Source organism: Cariama cristata, unplaced genomic scaffold, assembly GCF_000690535.1.
Source record: "Cariama cristata isolate BGI_N322 unplaced genomic scaffold, ASM69053v1 scaffold11035, whole genome shotgun sequence".
Classification (NCBI taxonomy): domain Eukaryota; kingdom Metazoa; phylum Chordata; class Aves; order Cariamiformes; family Cariamidae; genus Cariama; species Cariama cristata.
The window spans coordinates 20,323-37,959 of record NW_009618200.1 but is presented as its reverse complement, the minus strand read 5'-3'; the positions used below and the strand labels follow the sequence as shown (position 1 = coordinate 37,959).

General features: G+C 38.6%; 1 protein-coding gene across 1 annotated transcript in view; it reads right to left on the bottom strand.

Moving 5' to 3' along the window:
• The window catches only part of LOC104162116 (arginine-glutamic acid dipeptide repeats protein-like), a gene marked incomplete at its 3' end in the record, with an annotated part of 95,966 nt that extends 83,206 nt beyond the window's left edge, over positions 1-12,760 (bottom strand). Inside the window, exon 1 of the mRNA XM_009700767.1 lies at positions 12,436-12,760. Coding sequence (XP_009699069.1) covers positions 12,436-12,760 — 325 coding nt within the window. The remainder of the gene's footprint in view (positions 1-12,435) is intronic.
• Between the last annotated feature and the right edge of the window lie 4,877 nt (positions 12,761-17,637).

The following is a 17,637-nucleotide window of genomic DNA, read 5'->3' as shown; positions in this document are numbered from 1 at the left end:
CTGCTGAGCAGATTTCAAGCAACACTGCTGGCTCCTTGTCAGAAAACAATGTGCTAGAGCCCTGTTCTGCAATAAATGGTTCAACCAATTTACTGTGTTCATTTGAAACTCACAGGAGTATTCCCAATGCCTGGGCTATAGTTCTTATTTGGCAAATGATTTTATTATAAACTGGTATCATAGTGAATCCATTTTCTTTAAGGGGTTTTGCTGCTGTTTAATGGACTGTCAGTATAATTTAGATTTCATCTATTTAAACTCATTCAAGCCTGGCTCCTGATTGTACAATAAATGGAACATATTTCTATTCAACAAAATTAATGACAGCTAATTGTAGTCTGCAGTTCCCAATTTTACAAAAGCGACTGTTCTGCAGTTCAGGCACCCAGCTACACGATTTCCCACACCAATTATTTTTCTGCACTCCTCATGCATGTCCAAAACACAGTACAGTTCTTCCTGCAAGACCCATTCAGGCATACTTGGGTAACAATTTTGATACAAAGCAAACATTTTCTTACATAAAGTAGCATTACCAGAAAATTCCACGCTGAAAGCAAAGACATTGCAGATGCTCAGCTACCAACTCATGCTATGGTATCCTCCTGTCTTAGAACTGTCTTTCTTTTTCAGTTAAATACATGAAAAAGCAGGAGGGGTGGGAATAAGAGGGTAGGCCACTAAAAAAAATTAAATAACCCGTTAGTCTAAGAGCTCCTTCCTTAGCAGCAGATAAGCTTTACTGCACACATGCCATTTAAAATGGTCTTTTCTGATCTTTTAAGGTCACAGCAAACTTTTTCTGGAGGTGCAACGTTTGCTCCCAACACTTCTCACTGATATTTTACAAATGCCGATGCAGCCACCTGTCTCTCCAACCTGAACTGGATGCATTTCAATAGCTCTTCATGGATGCTCTTTTCCAAAGTACTGCGGAAGACAAAAGACAAGCAGCACCACAAACGTACCACATCACTACGTGATCTCACTTTTTTTTTTTTAAAAGATCCTCAACTTCTTTTTTTCCTCTATTAAAAAAATCCTTGATGTGCACATTACACCACACTTGAACAATGGCTACAGATAATTTCTCAGACCTTAAACACAAGTATTAACACTAAGCCTTAAGAAACCAACAGAAGCTGTCACAGTCCACAGGAAATCAACTGAACAATCTCCACAATGTCTTCGAATAGTGCAAGCAATAGGCCAATACACACAAAAATCTGAAGAGATTAAGGGATCAAGACTTTGTATCACTCAAGATACAATATCTTTCTTCTCATGCACTTTCCATTCACTTGTGTTTCCCAAGTTTTGGTAATGAGTCAACAGTGACATTAGAAGAAATCAACAGTATACAGCTGGCCCTTGAAGCTGTACTTCATGTGCAAACTGACATCTTCACATGGCTTTGACTTTAAGAAGTTTTTCTACTGGACCATGCACAATGATAACTCTCTGCTCTAGTAGGGAAGACAAGCACACCAAGAGGACTTCGAAGAGAAACCTCTTCTATTCCCAAGCCCACCACAAACATCAAATGGTTGCTTAACTTCTCTCCCTTAGCTATGCTTTTGCTAATTAAAGTGCAACACACTACAATAATTCATCAAAATATGGATGGGCTTTGTGTAGCCTTCAACTAGAAAAAAATTATAGCCATTACTATTTCCCTAGTACTGGCCCATCACTTCATCTTCCCAATTAGACAAACGGATAAAGAGTAAGTCATTTTATAAGTTGTTGGTGCAGCCCTGAACAGAAGCCCATGTTCAGAAGACAAAAACTAAATGTGTCACTTGGGTGCAGATGATTTTCACAAAATACTGTATTTCAAATACTGCAGTCTGTTGCCTCAAAGCCTGCTGTGATGCAAATACAGGCACTGCCATCAAGTAAGCTTCTGTGATATTCTCCCTATTGTCTGCTAACCTGACACTCACCCACCTGCAAATATCTAGCAGCGCTGAAAAACTGTATTTTTTAAAAAAAGATTAAATCACTATGTATTTTCCAAAACAAAAATTTTTTCCTATTGTTTAAATTTGTAAATAGCTCTGAGATGCCTTTTACACAGAAGAAATTAGTGCAGCAGCTGTAAAGCTGATCTTACAGCAGAAGTGTATTTACTTTGTTCCAACATTGGTATGTTACCTTTTTTCCTTCATTTTAAAGTATAATGATCATGCTAGTATGCTAGTCAGCTGCTTAAATACGAAATGTCCATTTCAGGAAGAAAAAAAATGCTTTCCTCACTACTAAGAAAAGAGGAGTACAATCACCACAATGATACAAGCATAAATTTTCAAGGCAAAAAAGAAATGTGTCTACATTTAGGTCTATTTCTTTCCTAAACAAACAATACAAAGTCCTAAATCTGTATCAGCTTTCATGTACATCTAGCCACTCCTTTTACAGCAGGGTTTCTGATCCTTTCTTGCTTTAAATATCTTTACTGGTTTTGGTTAAAAGCATCTATAAGAAATTTCGGAGTTTGAAGAAAAAAGACAACTAGATAGATCCATTCTTCCTGCCAATGCTGAAACAAAGCAAAAATATTTCTATTTGTAGCTCAATTTACTTGAGATGCCTCTTACAGCAACACATGCTCTGCTACCTGATACTGTTTATACAAAACTATCTCTTTAGGACAAAAGGAAAACCAAATAGGTTGCCCAAAATTTATGATATTACAGGAAGAAAAAAATAAATTAATGATCGATCAGAAGATATCCAGTTACAGACATAAACACCTTATCAGTATGGTCCATCAAGCAGTAACATGAAAATGGAGACAATTTTTGAAGGAGAATTTATATTCATCAAGTCTCAAGTTGTATTTAACCTCTTTCATTTTCTGTTCCAATTGGAAACAATAAAAAAAAAGCGGTCTCAGTTTAACACACTTTCTTCACTTAGCCTGCTTACAGCTAGCATTGAGTGTCAAACCTGTAGAGAAATATCTCCCTCACCTATGAACTTTCTCCTCCATCCCCCGTGAATACTTCTACATGCTATTTTCACAAAACCTGTATTCCAAAATGAAGCAACAAAGGTTAGTCCCAGGATCAAAATTCTGACAAATTAAGTTTCACTCCCTCCCTCCCCCAATTTATCAGAAAAACCTCCAGATAAAAGTTAAAGCAATCTCCTGGCATAAGGCAAACTGCTGTGCTACATGAGAAACCATAGCATCGCTCCCAGCATAGAAGCTAAAATGAGAATTTAGTTTACCACGTACACAGGTGTTGTCATTCTAATTGACCAAACACTCCTTTATCTGCTTGGCAAAGAAAGACATGGCAACCTCCACAGAGTAAAAGAAAGAAAAAGGGCTGGTAAATTCATACACTAGAAGTTCCAACTATTTTAATTGAAATAAATTGAGCACAGGCCACAAACAATTACTGCAGCCACAAACTCCACTCTCATTCCTTGAAAACCACTATTTCAAGGAATTCCTTCCCCTTAGTCTAATTTTTCCACAGTTATTTCAAAATTTCCATTTGCCTAATTTCATAATGGCATGTTGCATTCCCCACGAAGGATTCCTTTTGCCTAGCTTACAATCTTTCCATATTCATCCTCTGCAAAAACAATTCCCTAATGCAGACTGCAAAGCTGCTCGTATCTGTGTTTCACAGTTACCTATGGTAGTTAAACCACAAATTTTCTACCATAGCTGTTGCAGTCACACACACACAAAAATTATGTCAATAAGGTGTTCACGGAAAGTTTCACATTCACCCTTCATTTAGAGCTATAACAGTTCCAACACACCACAGTTTTACAAAGTATTTTTATTTTGCACTACAAGCTTCTCAAGGAACACGGTATGAAGTTCATTTAGTACATAGCATAGGTTTGTAGAGTTCACATAATCCATTTACTTTTAGTAATACTTCGGTATAGTAGTCAATGGTTGTACCCCTCCTTTTGTCAGTGACCCATGTTTTTTCATGATGGAAGAGGGATGACTCCGTATTAAAGTATTAAGTATATGCATGTATTAATATAAAGTATTAACAATAACCTTATAGAGAAAGTTTTCTCTAAAATTCTCCACTTGCACAATCCATCTGTTATGAAAACCCTATCACCATTTCACGAAATAACAACATGAAGAACTAACTGTTAGACCAACAGGGGCTACGCCAGCCCTTGGTACGCTCACCTCCCCGGGGGCTGCCCTTCATGATTTAGACACAAAAGCCAAACAAAGCCAGAGGAATCCATTTGCTAGATCAACCTTGATCTGCACTTAAGACTCCATCTGTCAAGTACCAACAGCTGTCTGTATGCAGAGCACTGCCTGCCACATTTAAGAGTGAATATGATTCAGTAAATGCATTGCCTTTTTTTTTCCCCTCTTTCCCCATTTTGGCTTATGTTTACTGCTTATACTAACAGCACATATATAGAAAAATAGTTATATGCAGTTAAGTAGTTAATATATGCGTTATATGCAGTTAATTAGTTAATGTATGCTGTCGTGTAGCCTTAATTATTTTCCACACTTACTATTATTCACTTATTCACCTGATCTTTAAAAACCACACTTTTCATAAAATCTCAAATGCTGAGAATAAAAACTAATTACGACCGCTATTATACCCAATAGTACTGAACAATAATAACACAAGTTTCAGCTGCATGTGGAAACAGTTCTCTACAGACTTCAAACAACTTCAAAGAAAATCCTTCTGTGATGCTTTTATGCATTTTTAAATGCTTTTATGCATTTTGTTAACCCTCCTGACATGTTTTAAGACTCGCCTGCTAATCCAGGCCTTTTCCCTATTACTTTTTTCTTCTTTTAATTACTAAAGGAGGAATGGGTAAAGAATGCATTCGTTTGCATTGAAACAAAAGTCCTAAAGATAATCTCTTCTTCTAAAAAAAAGATTGTTACGAGTTTTCCTCACCACTATTCACATACGCAGAAAGGTTGAAAACACAGTAGTGTAAGTGTGAAAAACAAGGGAACTCAAACACATTAAGCTGCAGAGCTCCTCAGGTTATTCCTATTTACAGCAGCTGAAAGTCTGTCACTGAATAGCTGATTATTTCAACCATCTAGTACGACGATGGTAACAGACTTTCAAGTGAGGAGGAAAATACAGAGGGCATCATGTTAGAATACATGCTCATTTCAACTCTGAAGCTTTTGAGGGAAGAGAAGACCACAAATGCAAAAATACACATCTCCATGGCAAACTTGGTCAATCCACTCAACATGGACAGAAAACAACAGCCTGGCCAAAGATCTCTTAAAACTAAAATGTACAGCTGAAAAAATAATTTTGTTGCATTTCTTTCTTCTGCCCAAGCATAAAATTCACATTTTAAGACTTCACAGAAGAAGAATTAACTTTTTTCCCCCAATTTTTTAGCAGCCTAAAAAACACTTGCCAGAACTTCAAGATTTATAGAAAAAAATTCTTGTTCATATTATATGTATTTTTCTACTTAATTCTGGCATGGCCACCTTTCTCAGCTGCTAATGCTGTCAGAATAAATAGAAGGCAGAATCTAGAAGAACGACAAACACATGGGTCAATGTCAAATACAAGTCACTGGCTGTCAGAGCACAAGCCAAATCTCTGCATTTCAATTTCACCAACATTCAGCCCAAATACCAGGATACCACTTACTAACAAAGCAAATAGAGAGAGGAAGCACTTTAGTTTTTGTTTATATATATTTTTATAAAGCTGACGGAGGTTTCTCGATTAAAACAACCATTTCACCAATTTCCTCAAGTTATAACAAATGCAAAACATCTCAGCACAGTTATAATAAAGGGAACATTTAACAATTAAATATACCAGTAAAATATAAAGCTTAGAAATTCAAGAGTCCTAATACTTGCTTGTTAATCAACCTGACAGTGGATTTTAAAATAGCTAAAAGTAATCTCAGTCCAACTAGATCTTGGATAAATATAATTCTGGTTCCACTGTGATTGCAACTCCATTGGCCACACTCCGCAGGACACTGATGTCAGGCCTGCAGGTTCACACAAAAGATGACCCACCATCTTTCGTTATTTCCTCATCGTGATGGTGCAATAACCCAACACCTGCAGGCTTCAAATCCGAGCCACTGAAGACCGCAAACTATTTCATAGCTTATGAAATGCTCCCTTTGAAAAATGGCCACATACTCTATAATCACAGAATGTATCGAAGTGAAAAGTAGGTAAGATCTCGCGCTGATACATGTGCTGACAACTGAGCAGCAGTATTTCACAACAGTGCATCCGACCTGCAAATTCAGTCTCTCTTTTCTTCTCTGATGCCTGTCCAGATAATAGCTTGTGGGGTTATGGTGCCTCTTAAACAGCACTCAGGGACAGAAATCTAACAAAACTTTAAAGTGACATCAACCTATAAATCCAGAAAAGTTAGTACTCAAGTTATATTTTCCAGTAGCAGTATCTCATCTTCATCCTAGTGACAGCGATTTCCCATACCTTAAAAAAAAAAGGCAACTAAACCAAAAAGTCAAATAGCTGTCCCAAACATAATTGCCTAAAACATCTCAAAGTTACAAAAAGCCACATTCTTTTTTTTTTTGTATATTAGGCCAGATGCTTCAGGATCCACATAAAGTTAATTCTGCCTCTTTCCTGCCCCATATCAAACCGCACTTTCTGTATCTAACACTCTGCACCTCCTCTTCCAGTTTCACACAGCTACTAAAACACCTGGAACAGAGAGGCTCTCATGTAAGCTATTCCAAAGCAATTTGCTAGAAAACGATGAAGTCCTATAATGCACTGCTCTCCCTGCAGAAGCATTTCACCTTGTGTTACCTCACATTGAATCCTCTTGCTAATATGCTGTTTATGTATCTACTGATGTCACTGTAGAAACAGATCCTCATAAATCCTTTTAATTCCTGCAGATCCTTTTAAATGTTTCTACGCAGGCAGAGGAAACAATATCGTCCTCATCTCCAGGTGAAATACCAAGTCTCCTGTTTTCCAGAGGCTCCAAATCAACTTAGACTTTCATCCAACAAAGTTTTTCCAATACAGCAGGTGAAACATAAGAAAAGCAGAAAGATGAACAAAATCAGGAGGAATTATTTAGCAAAAGAACAGAAGAAATGAAAGCTGGAAGAAAAAGAGGAAGAGGAGGAAGAAAAGGAGAAAAAGGAGTAGGAGAAGGAAGAGGAAGAAGAACAGTAAGACTGGGAGAATTGATTAGACTCAATGATCTTAACCGTCTTTTCCGACCTAAATGATCCTATGATGACATTACAGCAGTCTGCTCAGCAGCAATATCCTCAGTATTAAGTTCTGTGGCTTTAACATAGTAATACCCCTTCCTGCCATGCTGAACAGACTGAGGGTGAAAGGGGACAGGGACCACACAGCTTTGTCCAGCAAGAAAGGTATGCTAGAGTTCAGGGAACAAAAAGGGACAGGGCAGTAGAAGTATCCACGTAACCAGCTATTATTTTGATGCAGGTACTTCTGCTATGTACTTTTTCTGGAATCTTAGCCCATTTACTTTGTAAGAGCAATTTACTGAGATATGGAAAAGAAAATCTCCACATTCGAGGACAAGCCGAAGATATGCAAGAAAAATACCTCCGTACATCAGGTCCTCATAAAGCTTTAAGCATGCTGTTGCCCTCCAGAACAGAGAGAGGAAGAAAGGTTCTCTGCAACAGTATCATCACTACCTTTATCATCTTTCATTACGTTGGCCAGAAATTTGAAGTAACTGAGAGCACTATTTGTTTTCCATCATATAGCTCCATCTTCCAAGCTAGGCAAGTCATTCTCTTACCACGTATCAAAAGCAGGGTCTATACAAAAGCCGCTATATAACTCAAAAGCGTTGGGAGCAGTAAGGACCTTGGAAAAATCCTGGACAGCTGTTCCAAAAGCACCTTAGCCACTGAAGCCCAGTACAACACATTGACAGCCATTTGATTGACAGCACTTCAGTAAGTTCTTCTATACAGAAAATCGTACATGGAGACCAATTGTCTAACCCAAACAACAGATGTAGTTATAAAGTCTCGTTTGCACAGCAGAGTATCAAAGTATTCAAATGCGCTTACAGACTGACAATCAAAAAAGTAGAACTGCAAAAAACATACTACAAAACAAGACGACCAGTTTTAGAGTACACCCAATTAGCAGCCATGTGTTAAGCATATTGCATGCGCATACAAACTGTACGGGAAATCAAACCGTGCTGTTTTGGCAAAAGTCAGTAGGATAGAAGGGAATCAATCTGCACTAGAAACGGAAGGAAATTCAGCATTAAATCATCTAACTGAATCTAAGAGGAGGAAAAAAAAGTCTCAGTCTTGATGCAACTATTTTATACTATCATTATCTTACACTGAGGAAGTCTATAAGCAAATCTGAATACATATTGTATAATAAAAATTAATTTGTTACCCTGACAGTCATTTTGACAAAAGGTGTGAACTGCAAGAAAAAAAAAAGGGGGGGAGGGTGGAAGCGGGGCAGAAAAACCATTATCTTACACTGAGGAAGTCTATAAGCAAATCTGAACACACATTGTATAATAAAAATTAATTTGTTACCGTGACAGTCATTTTGACAAAAGCAAGGTGTGAACTGCAAGAAAAAAAAAAAGAGGGGTGAGGGGGTGGAAGCGGGGCAGAAAAATGCCACCGATTAGATTTGGAAGGAAATGGGAGGAGGTTGTGGAAACCAAGAGGACACTGAGGAAGTCTATAAGCAAATCTGAACACACATTGTATAATAAAAATTAATTTGTTACCGTGACAGTCATTTTGACAAAAGCAAGGTGTGAACTGCAAGAAAAAAAAAAAGAGGGGTGAGGGGGTGGAAGCGGGGCAGAAAAATGCCACCGATTAGATTTGGAAGGAAATGGGAGGAGGTTGTGGAAACCAAGAGGACAGATGGGGAAGTGGGCCAACAAGCTTTTAGGATAGGCTTGTGTGATTTCCAACAAAGCAGAGAAGATTAATTGCATAGTATTCTCTAAGCTCTACTCAATAAATTTTAATACATGGTTTAAAGCTACGCATACATTCATTATATCTATACAAATTAATAAGAATAGCATTTATATAGGGACAATATAGTGTAACCTTTCATTTGAAAAAATTCCAATGATCTTGATTATCTATTTATTTACAGCTTATTTGCTATTACTCCAATAAGCTGCTGAGCTCAGCACAGAAAAAAAGTACTATTAAGTGTTGGATTAAATACTATACAGCAATGGGGTAAACATAGAACGACATTTTAACCACGAACTTCATAGTAAGAAAATGCAGACCTTGAACATTGATTCAGATCAGATAAGAGTATGTAAAAGAAATAATCTAATGGAAAGCCTTAAAGCCTAAAAGATGTAAGCTGAAGACAGCTATCCGTTCTGCACACACCTTTAATTTTCATCTTTAATGAGACTTGCACAGCAAGGATTAGAAACTCTTAATCTCTCCTAAATTTGTTATGTAATTTGTACCCTTAGCTACAAATAGATGTGCCTATATGTAACCTAGCCATAAGACAGAAGCTGTGATTTTCCTCTGTAATAGATGCCAGAATTGCTTTAGGATATATTACGCATTGGAATGCGTATTCAGGATATCTCACTCCTGTTAAGAAATCATGTTTTAAATAAAATTTAAAAATCAGTAGTCAAGGTTTCAGCGGGGCTCACATCCCTCTAACGATGAGTTAGTCAACAATGTGTGTTCTCATTGCTCTCTGCAGTTTGCAAGACAAGACAGACACAAGTTTAAAAAAAAGCACCAAGAGCAAACTGAGCAGAAATGTTTCAATGTCAGGGTACATCTCTTATGCTGAGTACTACTAATAAAATGTAAAATTTAATAAGCAGATTTTTAAATTACAAACAGGTATAAAATGTCTCAGTTATCACAAGTTGTATGGCTTTCCTTGTTCTTTCACTAGATAACGTCCTTCAGATCAGATACAACCACTTCCCTTCACCTCCTTTCTTCAAACAGTACAGAAAGATGGGCAAAGAGAAAATGAAGCAAGCTGCCTGTAGCCAGCGCTACTCTTCATTAAGACCAGGCAGACCTGCTTTCAAATCCTTTACCAGATCATGCAACCTCTTCCAAACCCTGCCAAACACCACCCATACAAGGAGGAGCTGCTCCCCAAGCAGCCCGCTCCCTTATCATAGGTTCTGCAACCACCATCACCAAAATACACCCTGCCAAACACCACCCATACAAGGAGGAACTGCTCCCCAAGCAGCCCCGCTCCCTTATCATGGGTTCTGCAACCACCATCACCAAAATACGTTTGATGAAGTACTTGGCTTGTTAGAGAAGATTGTCCTCCCACACTACCAACCGCGTGTGCTCCCTGCAGTCCCGTAAGGCCCGAGTGGTACTTGGCCAGGATTTAGAGTATTTGCTGTGCGTATGTTCTCCGACACATCTCCACGCCTGTGCTGCGACTGAGGCTTTACCTTGCATTTCAGTCCACAAATAGAATCTCCCCCAGTGTGTAATTGCTGGCAAATGAGAAGGTACAAGCCATAACTGAAGCTCTTGCCAGTCTGTACATAAAGATTTCTCTTCCGAATGGATACTCTTGTGAAAAACACAGCATAAACAGTCTAAGCTGTCCCCACATTATCAGCATTTACAGGCTCTCCCCCCTCCTTTTTCAATTATCTGGCAAAGGTGCAAACTCTGTGTAAGTACAGTTTTTTTTTGTTCTGCAAATATCCCTCTGTCCAAGTCCTGCTACATCAGAGGTACCCCAAGCACTGCACCTGCTGGATAAGGAGTGCTAATACCTCTCCATCCTACTACAGGATAAAATTGAGATCACAAACCGATTTTCCATCTTAAAATTAAGTCAAGTCTTTTTGCAATAAAGCCAGTGTATCACATTGTACTACAGGGCCCACACAACAGCTGTTCTTAACAGATTCTAAATTATTTTTCATCCTCTGACACTGAAAATAAGATTGTCACCAAAGCTGATGCTTTTGCACGCTCCCTATTGCTACTGCTCAAGCAAAAAAACACTGCTTGGCTACAAGCCCTGACTAAGAGAAAAACGTAACATTTCAAACCATTCAAAAAGCTATTTGAAGCATTTCAATAGATAAGCTATTCTGACAAACGTTGGTAGATCTAAGTGAAAACAGACTCTACAGCTTTCATACGGAAGAACAAGTATGGAATGCAACACCTCCAAAACCAGCAGAATTCCAGCCCATCTGTATCTGCAGCTGACAATAACCACACATAGAACTACCATTTCAGAGCTTTTACAGCAACTACAACTGGATAGAGCATTTAAAACATTTACAGCTGTACTCATACAATGAGATTTTAGTAGTTGAGACACACAGCACCTCATGGAAAAAAATCGGAGATGATTTGACCTCATTAGTTTCCATGGTTTTTAGTTTGAATCCATCTCTATTTTGCTCCGGCAGCGTTACTAAAGCATACTGTTCATTTTGCAAAAAAGTAATATAAAACTACCAAAGCCCTTAAGCCAGTGCTTTGAACAGTAAAGTCAAACTAACTATTGCTTGTGGTGGAACAAACAACTGCAACCAAGACTTTAAAAATGCTGTGTAGATGAACACAGAAGTCTTGACTCAAAAATGAAGAAAACAGCTAGATGAATAATCTAATTTTCAAGTACAATTTCATTTTGAGGAAAAAGTTAGCTGGCAGCAGCCAGAGGTTAGATCTCAAAACTTTACACAAGACTCTAAAACCCTCATGTGAACTCGGGAGTAATGGAGAGGCACATCCAAGACTCCCAGAGCACAGCGCAAGGTTCTGCTTCTGTCCTCAAAACCTCCCAGATCCTTGCTGATACTGACACTCTTCATTGTGACCAGCAGCTGAGCTGCTGTCCATAGGCATTACCTAGCTATTAACGAGGGGGGTGAAATCAATGGCATAAGAGGTACAAGATCTTAAGTCACCTGATTTATATTTCACAAACAGCAGACAGGAGAGGAGCTCTACGAAGAGATCACAGGTTCACAGAAAAACTTGTCAGAAAGGTGGGAAGGTATCTCTATATGCCACCTAGTCTAATCTCTAGCTCAGCTCAGGTCTCATTTCAAAATTGGAGCAAAGTGCTCAGTACTTTATCCAATTTAGTTTCAAAATTCTCAGATACACAGATAATTAACACAGTAGAAAGAAAAAAGGGTGGCTCTTTTTCAAAGAGGAGCTAAGTTCATTCCAACAAATCAAATATTACAAGATACAATCAAAAGCTTTTGCATCCATATCCATATCTGTCTCCAATGGAAACGTGGCAACCTGTCCCTAGGCACAATCATAATTTAAATTAACAGACAGCACATTGTGCTGTCTGCTGCAGCCAACTAACTGGAAGCTCTCATGCACAATTACTTTCAAAGGAAACATAACATAAGAATTTCTTACCTCCAGGCCTGTATACAACATCATCCTCTGTGATAAAGGACGTTATTTCACCATTGTCTGTTCTCTCGTATCGGGACTTCTTCTTGGGTGGTTTCTTTTTGCTTTTCTTTGTGGACTCCTCTGTGGTGGCACTGTTGTTGTCATTGTCCTCGTCTTCACTATGGTCACTTTCCGCATAATTCTTGGCACCTCCTTCCAGCGTACAGCTCCGTCGAGGACGTGAATTCTCACTCTCCCTCACCTTGTCTCTCTTGTCTCGCTCCTTATCCCGGTCTCTATCCCTGTCCTTCTCTTTGTCTTTGTCTTTTTCTTTGTCCGCTGTCATGATTCGCCACGTGCCTTCTTCTGTCCTCTCACGGCTGGGCCTCCGTGAAAGGTAGACAGTGAGCCTGGGCTTCAGTCTTCTGAATTTCTCACTCAAATCCAGGAAAAATTCAACCACTCCAATAACCCCAGCGTTTTAAAAAGGTTCTTGAAGGGGTAGAGGGGGAGAAAGAGGGGAAAAGCCCATGTTAATATTCAAAATTCTTTCAATTTCTGAAAACAAAAATTAAAAACAAAGAAAACCCGACATCCTAAAGTAATTCAGTATGGAAAACACAAGACAGTAAAGACACAAGGCAGTATTTTGAAGCATTCATAGAAATAACTTATGAAGTGTCTGTAAAATGTCTGAAGCTATCTCTATCCTCAAAAAGATCTCACAGCTCCTTAAAAAATTTCTTTCGTTCACCACAGAAATACAACAACTTCTTGGATGGGAAGTGCTTACTGAGAACAAATATCATTTTATACCTGTAGGAAGCACGCAAGTGGGAAAAAGAAAAAAAACACACCACACCACACATTTAGAAAGGGACAAGTCCAAGAAACAAAGAGTCTACAGCTTTTTTTCTCAAAGCAAAGGAGAAAGTTCAGCAAATGGCTGTATTGTTTTACATCTGAACACCACTAGCAACGGATGCCCTACAAAGCTGGTACAGAGCAAAGAATGCCATCTGCCACCTCCAGGGCAATCTGTTAGGAAGTCTTGCGCCTATCCTGCTTTTCCAAAAATAGAGCTAACCTGTAATCCACAGATTACAGGAATGAATTAATTGAAACCAAACCAAAACACAGTAGTTTCAACTGCAGTTACAAAATCTGCTTTTCCATATATTAAAAATATGACCTTTCATGCTTGCTTTACCAACACATGGAGATGGATTTTATAACTCCTGACCTTCACACATTCAGTTTCCTGCTGGGCAATAGGAAGGGAAGAGATAATCCTATGTCTTTACTTCCCTGATCATTCAATCAATACAGTTAACATCAACGGCATCTTTTTTCTCCTTCAATGCAAGTTTAGATTTAAAAAACTGGACTTGCTGTTGCAAGAGTATTTGCAAGCTTGGACCTACGGGCCCGGATCCTCAAACCACAGCCAAGTGCACAGAACAGTTGCCTGCTGTCGGGGTTGAAGCCCCGTGGGCAGCTAAGCACCACACAGCCCCTCACTAATGCCCCTCCAGTACCCTGCAACTGGGGTCTGGATTAATTCCCCATGAGACACTATTAACATACCTCAGTCAAATGAAAAGTAAAGAATAGTGGCCCTATGCAGTTATATCCTTTATTCTTTTGACTCAAAAATTGAGAGTTTCCTTAAACCGTCCTTTCTGTTGGTCAAATTGAAATGATCTGGCCTGACAGGTTGCATGACACATCTTCAAGTGACAGCCAGCAGCACATACGTTAGAATTTTTTGGTACTCGCTCTGGAAAGGCTCTAGTGAATTTACACCAATTGAGGTATTTGCAAGCGCCTTTTAATACTGCTCAACAGCAGCAGTCTGAACAGATACAGCTACTGCTGAACAAGAATCAGAACATACCTTTTTTCCTGTAAAAATTCACAAAAGAAGGGTATTTCAAGAAGGGTGCATCCAACATACAAAGGTAGGGTACTTTTTTTCCCTGGATCACCAATTCAGGATAAAGCTGAACTTACCCACATCCAATTCATAAGTTTTCTGGAAGTTACTATTTGGTGTAACTTGAAACCAGTCCACTGTGTAGAACACTACAGCATGAAAGTTCACGAACTAACAAGACTGAACGTTCATGCATTACGCATTTGAAACCACATCAGAGAAGGAAAAAAGACTATTTTGATTTTTAACAAGTCAGCTGAGAAGTCAGTGATCCTGTGTTTTTGAAATTTCTTCACTCTTACATGAATCTCAGACCACAATATTCTTGTCCCTGTCGACTACTACTTCGAGCAATGGAAATAGCCAAAGAGAGACAAATTGCTTTTGCTGATACAATTCAGGCTGTGGCTTGAATCTCTCAGGCATTTCCTGAATGAATTGATCATCCAGGTAGGAAATGATTCTATTTTCTTTCCTCCTTATAGCAGCTGCCATCATTCTAATAACACACAAGGGGAACCCAACAAAACTCCAGTAGAGAAGACTACAATGAACCTGTCAAGTGCCAGAGAAGTTGCAGATAATAGCAATAGCAATGGTCTACAGGGACTCAATAAGAAATGTCTTAAATTTCCAGAGGCTAGGAAAATCCCCAGTAGCAAGCTTGAGGGTTTTTTCTATTGTTGTTGATACAAAATTCACTTCGGAGAGTAAATAATCTATTCATTTTGAATGAAAACTAATTACTTTCCCAGGGCAATCTAAAAATTAGAAGTAATGGCATCTCAGCCTTTGTAAAAGAGATCTTTATGCCTTCTTTAGAGATCAGAACCTGAAGGATATAGGATACACCTAAAAATTTTATTCAGTGACCTCCAAAGATGGATAAAACCCAGCCACTTCTGATTAGTCTTCTATACTAGCCCCAGTTCCCAAAGACTCAATTTTTGAGTTAGGTATAAAACCACAAGAAACTGAAGCCTAAACAAAAAAGTTGTTCTTTTCGAGCTTTTTCCATTGTTTCCCATCTTACTTGTAGTATACCAGTACCCTCTCCTGTTTAATAAAACTCGAATGTTGTTTACAAGTTAATTTTGGAGAACTTAAATTAAAAAAGCCAAGGAGCAAGTCCTCTGGTCTTGTTTTCAATGAAGTCAAGAATGTTTCAGCTGCACCTAAGCAGCACTTGCACAGCCCAATATCATTAAGAGACAACACAACATGGAACTCTGCCCACGTGCAGATATACACCTTACATTTACCAGTTAGGTTTACCACCGGTATAGGTACCATTGGTTCTTAAGGTTCCGCAACATCCGAGCTGCACAAAATCATGATGGAAAAACACTGTTCATTTTATTTTCCAACTTAGCAGATGCACAGGCAGTGACCAAATGCAACGCAGCTATAACCAAATGACTTTTTATATTCCATCATCACTTCTTCGACAATAGTCGTCTTACAGCTTACAAAGGCAAACAGACACTACTTTCAGGAAACAACTCTGAAAAAAGTCCCACCTGTACGCCACCTGTGAATTTTCTTCATCTCTCTCTCCTGAGCATAAAGCACTAATTTTTACGATAGAATCACCACAACTTTTATCAAGAGACATACTAATTCAAGTGTCCACAAAGAAGCTGCACCAGCTTGTCTTTCCTCTCTCAAGGATGGAAGCATGTCTTCCAAGTGGAAGGTTTCAGTATCACCATCTTTTCAACACTCTAAAAGACCACACCCCTCTTTTGGGACAACTGCAGCTCAAACATCTTCCTTTGACTGCAAAGTACAGAATATCCTTTTTTAAAAAAAATAATTTCCTAATTAAAAAAGAAATAATAATCCATCAGTTACCACAATAGTTCATTACTGGGGATGGGTGGCAAACAACAGAAAAAGCAGGCTTGAAACCTGGCTAGCTACAGGGCTTTTTGCTTGAAGCCTCAAGACGAAAAGCTAAGAAGGTACCAACCACCCCACATCTCTAAACATAAAGGATAAAGGAATTTAAAGTTCCTGCCTGAAGGAAAAATAAAGTTGATTAGTAAATGACAGATAACTCATCCATATTAATTTTATCTGCATCCTGAAACATTCTGAGCTCCCCCTTGTATCCTCTAAGTCTCAAGGAACCAGAGTTGCGCAGATAATTCTGATAAAGCGGTCACAACTGCGGCACAAGCTGCTCCTTGCCAAACTTTACTTTGAAAGTAAATTTCAAGTGAACCATTTCCCACCAGTGGAGTCTGTTCAAGGGTCAACAACACATCAAATACACAGTGACTTCCATATGGCTGGCGAGTAAATCACTTTACAAAAGTAACGTACCAAATGCACTTCCTCTTACTCTATTCTTCTATCTTCATCAACACTTTTTACGGGCACAGGCAAAATCAACTTGCCAGCAGAGAGAATATCCTTCTACACAACCTGCCATGAAGCCCAAGAGAAGCCTCCAAACGTCAAGGGTCACACGCTGCCAAGGAAGCACCAACAAATTCCAGTTTTTGCCATTAACGAACAAGAACACACACTGCAGGACTTAACAGACCTCTCCACATAACTATAGATTTAAGTCCTTGTTGTTTCTCTCAGATTAAATTTAAACAAAGTACTTCAGTGTTTTTAGTACAAGACCAATTATTATGGGGGTTTTCCCCTTTTTTTTGCACAACGAAATTCTGCATAGAGGAGTAACATTGAATAAACAAACACTATGTTCACAGTTTACGGTAGGGCTGTGCAAAAATTTGCATGCACCACAACTTGCTCAGTTCATCTATGAAATTTCTAGCTACTAATACAGCAAAATTGCCACCCTCACCCTAGTTCCTGTTTCAGGAGAACCCCCACAAAAATAATTTTCATAGCCAACGTACTTGTGAACAGTACAGGAAGCATCTTCATCTAATCAGAGTCTCTATCTAGTTCGACCAGCATTAAAATCAAGTGATGAAATCAATGCAAGCACTATTCAACTTTCTTACACAAATATATCACATTTCCAAGACTATTTTACTACAAAAAAATATTCAAGTTCAAAAATATTGCAGGATTAAACCAACATCATCATGAAACAATGACTGCTTTTGTCTCTCCAAGAATAAAACAGTTGGCTTTATAACCTTAAGAGTAGTTGCACCACAACTAGGAAAAAAAAGAAAACAACAGAGGAAAGATACTGGTACACGACCTCAACCATGTAGCAGTAATACAGGACTACCAGAAGAGCAAACAAAAGTTGTTTTTATCAGCAACCACCCAATTAAGATTAAGCCATTATTACC